Source organism: Triticum aestivum, chromosome 5B, assembly GCF_018294505.1.
Source record: "Triticum aestivum cultivar Chinese Spring chromosome 5B, IWGSC CS RefSeq v2.1, whole genome shotgun sequence".
Lineage (NCBI taxonomy): Eukaryota > Viridiplantae > Streptophyta > Magnoliopsida > Poales > Poaceae > Triticum > Triticum aestivum.
Window position 1 is genome coordinate 463,302,850 of NC_057807.1, and position 9,428 is coordinate 463,312,277.

Consider the following 9,428-nt stretch of genomic DNA (forward strand, 5'->3'; position numbering starts at 1 on the left):
CTTGTACAATGGGAGGTGCTTAGGGGAGGTGCTTTGAGAAATAAATCAGACTTTTCTTAAGCACCGGCGCTTATTTGTACAGGATAGGCGCTTAACTAAGCATCTCTTCTGTAAAAATAGGCGCCGGTGCTTCAAAAAATCCGGTTTATTTTTCTAAACACCTCTCTAAACACCTTCCATTGTACAAGGCCTTAGCACTTCCGTCCTTTCAAACGCCAGGTGGCTCCTGCCTCACATCTGCACGCAGGGAGGTGCTTGGCGAGCACATGAGAATAGGATCAGCGAAGGTAAAACCTACAGCAACCGACAGCGCAAAAACTGGAAAACTGAAACACCGAGCAAACGCTTGCAAACGCAGGGTCAGCAAATCACATCACCAAGCAGGTCTAGACATGTATACTCTACCACACCACCATTCTGGAAAATCTCTATGAGCAGCCACACGACACGATCACCATCACTCAATCATCCTAGCATAACTACACCCAGACACGGGCGACAACGACTATCTGTACGATCTGGAGTCAGTTATGTTCAGACCACTGAAAAGCACGGCTTCCTTTGTTTTTTTTCCCGCATTCTCCACTGACAGGGTCGACCAGCGATGGCCGGCACACTTTCCGTGAAGGATCCGGGTAGTCTTCGGCTCAGGCTTTCTTCTGGGAGCCCGGCGGCGCAGCACCTGAAAACGTCGGATGCGGCAAACAAGTTAAATGCAGTTAGAAACACAGGCCAAGAGAAACCTCAGTAGAAGTTGCCAAATCATTTCATAGTATAAGAATGGTAGTGTGATCGACAAGAGTTGGACAGGGGGAACGCACCGTCGTCACCAGGGAACTGCTCGATTCGGCTGGCGATATGTTTGCCGAAGGTGTACTTCCTCAGCGCTTGCAAGTGACCCTTCATACGACTGACAAGAGCATCCCTCTGTTGTCCATTGCATGTTTCAAGTATCTTCTGAACCACATAATTAGCAAACTGGTCCTTCATCATCACCTACAAACAAGCATCATGACATTGCATGTCAATCCTGGGTTAAATTGAGTAAGCAAAACTGTAGCCTATAACTACTTAAACATAGAAATCAGCATACAAGTGAACATGATTACTTCTCTGTTAGAACAGAAGGGAACAGAATTACTGATACTACTGCCAAGCAGTGACAGTCAAGAGTACGGCCACACAGTATCTGAAGAGATCGAGAGAACCATTTCTGATTTCCCTATGAATCACTAATTTATGTTTTACGTCTAGATTCCTTAACTCATACTGCCTGTTGATGTTTTTACATGGAAGGTGTCTGCTTGCTCTTTTACCCGGAGTTTAGGCATTTGCCAAAACTACATCGTCAGCTATTTAACCATGAAAACATAGAAAGCCAACATTCATCGTACGTACCAGCAAATAATTATTTCCCTCAGTCTGTTCCAGAATCTTCTTGATCAAAAGATCCCGCTCTGCTACATCCCCATGTTGGAAACACTTCTCTATGACATTGGATGCAAATTTGTTTTGGCTCATGGGCACGACCTGCCTAGCCAATTTACTGATGATTTGGCTCCTTTCATGCGCTTTTCCTTTCTCCAAAACATGCTGCAAAAGAGCAGTGTTATAACAGAAGTAATACGTACTGTATGTTCGCTGGACTCAACATCAGTGATTATACTGGCTCACGTGGGAACAAATCTTTGCGTAGATTAACACACTACTACCAAATACAAAGGGATCAAAAAAGGACCAAATATCTAAGTTCGTCAGCTAGACCATATCCTCCATTGAATTATTTTCTGTCCAGACATCTGCGTAAACGATATTACAGTATAGACTGCAAAGAAAATTCACCTGTGTGACATAGTTTCCATACTGATCTTGTGCCAGGATGCAAGTGGACTGCAAGATTTCATCTATTAAACCATCTGAACCATTGCTGCAATGCTCGAGGATTCTCTGCCAAACCGACAAAAGGAGAAGTTGAACACACACAAATGATGCAAGATTTAATATAAACTACCATTATCAATTTACCTGAATAACACGACAACCATATGGATGCATGGCTAGGCTGGCAACCTGTCCCTGAAAAGCCGACACCACAAAGCCAATATGCTCCACAGGGACACACTCAACACACTTCTGTATAACATGATTCCCATTTTGGTCGCGAACACATTCTAGAACATGTCCATCAAGCTCACGAACAAGTTCTATTTTTTGATCAAGCTCAATTGCTTCAAGGGCCTGCGATATTAACAGTAAAGAAGGCAAACAAAAATCCAACAGTGAGAGCAAATATTGAGGACTCGCACTAATTCATGAGAAATAATACAACACAAGGACATACAACCCGGCATTGGGTACTGATAAAATCTAAGATACCTCTACAAATGTTTGGCTTGTGGCCCTCAGCTTTTTAGCTCTACGGTTTTTATCTGTAATTACTCAACTCAGCGATGATACAACACAAAAACATACAAACCGGCATTGGCTACTGATAAAATCTAAGACAATTCTACAATCTTTGGCATGCAGTCCTCAGCCTTATAGCTCTACGGGTTTTATCTGTAATCACTCGATTCAGGAATGATTTCTCACCTTATTTATCCTTCATCTTTCTTGGAAGAGAAGCTTCCACTATATCCGTTAAAAAATCAAATGATCCAAAGCAGAGTGAGTTTTGCAGGACGTTAGCTAACATCCACGCCAGTTCTCAACAAGCACATGGCATCACAAACTTTTGTTCCTTAATAAAGTTTGATCGTGTTTCAACTTCAACATATACTGATCAACTAATAACTAGCCAGGCAGGAACAAAAATTGCATCCTGATTACCATGCACAATACGAAAACATGGCATATGATATTCAAGTTAAAATAGTCCTATGACTTGATGAAGATCACTTACCGCACAAAGTTTTCTCCACATAAATGGGAGAAACAATCTAACAAGCTGTGCTACTATGCTAGTATTCAACAACATGTTGGGTGACATGATTCATCAATAGATAATTGGATATATGCCACTATAACTTTCACGAGTTGGAAAAATGCCATTACAATTCTACACATTGGAAAAATGCCATTACAACTCTTCTATCCTCCTCTATATGCCATTATGTAAAAATTGTGCGTACATGACGACCGAGGCAACATTCTCATGGGAGTACAGTATGCATGGCCCCATGCTCGCCGGAGTTAATGGCAGGTCAGTTTGGTAGAAGGAGATGAGGGGAGGGTGAAAGTAGGAAGACAAGGGTATTTGCGTCTCAAATTTAACATAATGGCATATAGAGGAGGATGGAAGAATTGTAATAGCTTGCCAACTCGTGAAAGTTGTGGTGGCATAGATCCAATTAACCCTAGAATCTAAATCATTATGCTGCATTAAATATATATTCCCGCAAAAGCAATCACATTACCTTCTGAAATACTCGGCAACCATATATCTGAAGGCTCAAAGTTAACACATGACCAGCAAGCTTTTTGGCAAGGTCTCTTCTCTGCTCAGAGTCCCCATGTTCAAACATCTGCAAGGAATAAACAATTCACAATTACTGCTGGTAACAAGGTACAAGTGTGTAATATGCCTTACAGAAAAATCATACAAGTGTTAATGTGTCATGCCTTGCATAAACACTTTACCAGAAATAACGTACACAAAAAGAGTAGCATACCTTTTGGATCACATAATTTCCAAATACATCAGTCATCAACGATGAAGCATGAGGAAGGATTTCAGCAAACACTAAGGCCTTGTCTTCAGTGTTGCCATTCTCCAGCTTCTGCTGAATGAATCGACTGCCATTTTGGTCAGAGCTGCGATCAAGAACATACAAGCAATTAAAGCCTCAAAACTTTTCATTTGATTATACACATCTTGCGGACAACAAAGGAGACAATTAACTCCACAACTGACCTGTATTCCGCTATATGGCCTTTGATGTCAGATAACTCAACCATGTGGGCTTTGTTGGACCTAACTTCACCAACAGAACAGTTTGGATTGGGATCTGATTTCTCCCCCGCTCGCTGCCCTTGAATCCCATGACCAGTGCCCGTAGTTTTTGATGGGGACTGGAATCCCGGTACACCATTTCTCCTGTCACAAGGATATGTTCCCGATGAAGGTTGGCCATGAGACACTGGAGTTGTAGGATATGGCATTGGTATACTGATGTAAGGTGAGGTGCCAGGATGATTTCCAACATAACTTCCTTGTTTTCTGGTTGTAGGGGAGCTACAGGCTCCAGTATTTGGAAACTGAACTTTCTGTCCTGACTGGTGCATGATTCCTGGCACAACTTTTTCTGAACCAAAAGGAGCAGTAAAGTTACCTACAAAATTACTACTTGGCCTCACCGTATCATATGGATTTCCAAGACCACAGTGATACATAGATGGTTGCTGGAAATAATGAATGAGGCTAAGATCAGGTACAGATGGCGGCATAGTCACCCCAGGTTGCTCATAAATCTTAAGTGGGTTCGAAAATTCAGCTCCTACAGCAATATTTCCTGTTGAAGGAAAACCAGCTAGTCTACCACTAAAGGTCGGAGTAAGAGGAGTATCAGAAGGTGTCATGACAGGAAGCTGAGGAGCAAAGTTAGTCATAAAAGGTGGCAAGAATGAACTAGGCAATCCATGGCCATCAATTCCATATGGGGGCATCAAGATACCAGGTAACTGTGAATTCTGATAATACGGACTCTGTGTATAAAAAGGTGTTGGCATTCCATGCTGGGACATCAACTGAATGTCACCAGAATATAGATTCATATGAGCATGAGAGAAGTTATTCACAAACGGAATTTGAGGAAGATTGATGCCTTGGGGAATCATTTGAGTACGATCACAGTGTGATGAGCTATTCTGCAATAAGACATTGTTCTGCCGCTGTTGCCTAACATGTGCACTACCCTGGGTATTCAGATTAATATTCAGGTTTTTCATACTGGAGTCCACACCATTAAGTATGGCACGCACTGCACCACCAGACTTAATTTCAATACTCGGATTTCCCTGCTGAGAAGCACCCATGATATTATTCACAGAACTGGATGAAGTCGAAGGAGATGAAGCTGCGAGACTGTTGCTACTAAGTGTATTTTTCACTGGACTCCCAATAGGTCCACATGGCCGTTGAGGGGTATCTATTGGAAATCCATTCAAATCTGATGGCTTGACAATATCATGTGGGGAATTCATTGATGAGCTGATGCAACAGACAGATTCTTCATCACCAGAATTGGTATTTGAAGGACCAGAAGAATTATTGTATAAATCAGTGCTCCGAGGAAAGTTTTCCTAAATAATAAGCAAACCATCAGTACTAGTTCAAAATGAGGTATCCAAAGTGTCAATCAACAATACATACACTGCCAATCATCAAACAAGTGTGCTCACGCACACTAAGTTTCTCATTAATTAGAAAAAAACAAGTCCTTAACCATGATTACAGTACATGATTTACAAGTAACTACTAAGAACTTCCACTTCCAACATCTTTTACGAATCATAAATATGTTCTTTTTGGCAGATAGGTAACAGGAAAACATCAGTCATACTAAGCATTCTGGATCTACAGTTGCTATTTCAAAACAAAGCCGAAGTTTTAAATCTCCAATATGACATAAGATATGTTTTTAGGGAACTTGGGATATTTAGTTATCCTTTTACTGAAAAGCCCAGCTGCTACAGTTCTAACTCAAGATTGGAAAAGGATGGTGTAAACTGCAGGTGAATTAGTATCTTGTTACACTGGTTAATCATTAGTTGGATATTTACCCCCACCAAAAGCTCCATTTCCTGTTCATTGTGAAGACATAATGCCTTAAAATTGTGCATGTGAAAATTAATACTTGATGGATGCAAAATGACATGTAGTTTAATCAAGGTGTTCAAGAAAAACCTTGATGGATGTTGAATGAACTATTTCGGGAATAAGAAATCATAAGTTTGGTTAATTTATATATGGAACAAATGCAGCAGACCTAGAAGTGCTTAAGGAGTTAATACATGGACAATTTACCTGCATTAAGCCTACAAGTTTTGAGCTGTGACACCCTATGCTAGATGTGCTTTGGTCAGTATGACATCCAGCATCCTCTGCCGAGCTTGAATCTAACTTTGATGAACTGTCATCCTCAGGCTCCTCCTTGTGCGTTGATAGATTAGAACGATGAGTCAAGGACCTGTCACTACTGCTGTGATCATATAATGGCCTCCATTCTCCAGCTTTGCTAGACCGGTTCATCAACCTTCTGCTCTCTCTTGAGACAAGCGGTGCAGGAAGCCTTGGGTTCAAATTCACCTTGCAGCCATAATATTTTAAGTATGCCGGATCAGAGCATAGCTCAGACTCTGAACTGACAGCTCCAGAGCTCAAGTTCCTCAATGTGTTCCCACTGTGCTTGCCTATGAGGTGATCAAGTTCAGCCAAAGACCCCTCCATGCTAGGAGGTGCACTCCCACTGCGATCAGGGGCAGCATCCCTCCAGCTTCCATGAATAGCACCACTGTTCCTGTCAAATGCCAGCTCTTTTCCTGAAAGACTTGCTGGCAAAAGGTCATATGAACCCAGGTCCTTGCTTGGTTGCCAGTTCGCATCTCCCGTACCTCCAATTAACGGCAGGGCACTCCCTGCGACCATTTTTCTGAACAACAAATGTGACCGTTCAGTGCTGAATTCACAACAAAATTCTGTTATTTAGGGGTGTAAGCAAGTGCATGCTGCATGAGAAAAAAATCATGCAAAGTATGAATAAATAAATAAATAAAGGGAACTTCTTATAACTATGGCGGATGTTTTTTAAAACCACTGTCCACTGTTCAACACGTTGGATCTTCTTTTGTCATTGCTCAGATCTTCTTCTGCTTGCCTCCTCAATCCAACCTGCATCCATTGTGCTGCTGCCTCCGGCTTATCATGTGCTGCGGCCATCGCCACCGCCATCGCTGGATCAAGGGTTCAACCTAACCAACCCCTACCCCCGGCGCCAAACACCCCTGCCACCGCCAATCTAATCACTAACTCCAGCGAGGTCCCCTCACTCGGCTATGCCTCACAGTTCGCCGGTGTGAGTTCAGCAGTCGACTGCATTTTTTTTGAAAAATGCAGGCGACCGGTAAAAAGAAATTTCAAAATAAATAAATAAATGACAGCCCTTTATCACACAGTTTGTAGTCCAACGCAACAGTAACTTCTTGTTCTTTGTGAAAAAATTATGCATATAGTCACCATTGTTAACAAAACTGTAGAATTTTATTAAAAATCTACTAGTACGCTACCTATGTGATGCACCCGGAAGTTTCCAACACCACCGAGGGAAAGCACACAGGGAAAAAGAACACGTTCGGCGGAGAGTCGCCATCCTAGGGAGACAGTACGAAGCCGCAGAGCACAAATCATCGTAGAAAATGGCGCAAAAACGGCAACGGGTGGTAAATTCGCCACCTGATCAAGCGCTCGCCTCGCACGGAAACGCGCTCCCGGTTCCAGAAACCAGGGGCGAACCCACCCGCCCACCTTCGCCAAAAATAGTAGTCCACGAACGATATTACAGACGCAAAGAAGGAAAAAAAAACAGCGCCTCTCCCGAACTAGTCTCTACAGCGCCACGGCGGCCAGCACGGCGACCGCCCCCTTCAAGAACTCGGCCGGCGAGGCAATGCCGAAACGCGGACGCGTCGCGTTCCCGGCTTCCCGCCACCCGGACGCCGTACAATTGGGTCGGGGAAAGGAAAGAGAGTTGCAGACCTCGCTTGCCCCGCCGGCGACCGGCGACCCGCGCCCGGAACCCTAGGAGGAGCGCCCGTTGCGTCCCTCCCCTGCCTCCTCGGTCTCCTCACGGCAGCCGCCCCGTCCGTCCTCGCCGCGGCTGCTTTCCCTTCCTCTGCTTTCTGTTTCGCCAGGCTTTGTGTTGGTGCTGGCGCGGAGGCAGAGGGGAGAAGGGGCTCCTTAAACCCTCGGGCCGCGGAATTAGCGCCGAAATCCCGCGGCTGCCCCTGGCGGCCTGCCCCGATGTTCGTGCGGGGGCGCGATGTGCGGCCGCGATGCGCCGGGCCCACGCCGCGTCTCTGTTTTGCACGGTGGGGGTGATTGGCCGTTGTTCCTAGGCGACGGCAGGATCCGCCTGCCCGTGCTCAGGTTAGGGCCAGCTCAGCTACGCGTACCCGAGGAAGGCCCCTCCTCCCCTCTCCCTCCCTCTCATCCCAGTGGTGACACCCTGGCCTCCGAGCAGCACAGATGTGATGCTGCGCGGGGGACCACCACGTGCGCGCGGGGTGGGAGATGTGCTTTCGTGGGCTTCGGTGGTCACGCGGATGCGGCGTGATGTGGGGGACCCGCATTCTCATGGGCTCCGAGCTGCCGTGCGGATGCGACGTGGTGCGGGTGGTGGCGCGTTCATGTGGGCTCCGAGTGGACGCCCAAATTTGGCGTGACGCCGGGACCAAAGGGGGGGCGTTCCCGTGGGCTTTGAGTGGTTGCGCGGATGCGATGTGCAGGGGGTGTTCCTGTGGGCTTTGAGTGGCTGCGCGAATGCGGTGTGATGAGCGGGGGGAGGGGGGCATCACGCGGGGATGTCGTTTTGTTGGTGCGTGACAGCTTTCCCTTTTTGACAGTTGTGCTCGATGCTGGAGCCAGCACATATAATGGGCGTGCATATTTCCTTATTAATCACAATTTACTAAGTTTAAAATATATTTGATGCATATATGTGCATTCTGCTTGAATAGCCAAAGTTCTTGCAAAAATAATGAGTGTACATTTGTAAACCCAAATACCCCCACAGCTCTCCCATGGCATCGCCCCGTGTTTGTCCTCTCCCCCCAGGTAATCCATTTTCGCCTTTTGTCCCGTTCTAACTCTAGATGAATCCCTTCCCTCCTCTCTTGTCGAGAGACGGGATGCGTTGGGGTGATAGAGGGTAACAACGATCGACGGAGGCGACGCGGAGGGAATCTACATCAAAATTGGCCATTGTTCCTAAGCGATGACAAGAACCGCTAGCATTGCATAGGGTCGGGGGGCATCACCCCATGTACCAGGGACACCCCTGTTTTGGGAAACATGGTAGAAAACAAAATATGACAAAGAACAATATCACTACGAAGATGCAAAGAGTTTAGATATGATCTTTACCAAAGATGCAACGGAGAGAAGAGCTTGGTGAAGATGTTGTCGATTCCAACGTCTAGGTGATACGTCTCCGACGTTCTATTATTTTTTATTGTTTCATGTCACTAGATGACCCGTTGCGCCAATGGCGCAAAGGTCGAGTGCAAGCCAAGTAGTGGAAGAGTGAGCATATATCTCTTTTATCATGGTTGTCTCAAAAGCATACCACACAACACTCTAAGTAGCAAACTACCGATAGTTAAATGCACAGGATTGCCTTAGGGGATTACATAAGATCCAAAAGGCTGATAAA

At 45.3% G+C, this 9,428-nt stretch overlaps 1 protein-coding gene across 2 annotated transcripts; it reads right to left on the reverse strand.

Moving 5' to 3' along the window:
- Positions 1 to 358: 358 nt before the first annotated feature.
- On the reverse strand, positions 359 to 9,227 carry LOC123112488 (pumilio homolog 5). Of its 2 annotated transcripts, none has more exons than XM_044533484.1 (10): positions 9,140 to 9,227; positions 6,026 to 6,650; positions 3,914 to 5,301; positions 3,672 to 3,813; positions 3,417 to 3,524; positions 2,026 to 2,238; positions 1,843 to 1,947; positions 1,399 to 1,593; positions 822 to 996; positions 359 to 682 (listed from the first exon to the last, which is right to left on the reverse strand). In XM_044533484.1, exons 2-10 carry the CDS (start codon positions 6,644 to 6,646, stop codon positions 648 to 650), a joined length of 2,982 nt encoding a protein of 993 aa, XP_044389419.1. In that variant the 5' UTR covers positions 6,647 to 6,650; positions 9,140 to 9,227; the 3' UTR covers positions 359 to 647. The 2 variants fall into 2 exon arrangements, with proteins under 2 accessions (XP_044389419.1, XP_044389418.1); XM_044533483.1 differs by lacking the exon at positions 9,140 to 9,227 and adding an exon at positions 7,754 to 8,169.
- Between the last annotated feature and the right edge of the window lie 201 nt (positions 9,228 to 9,428).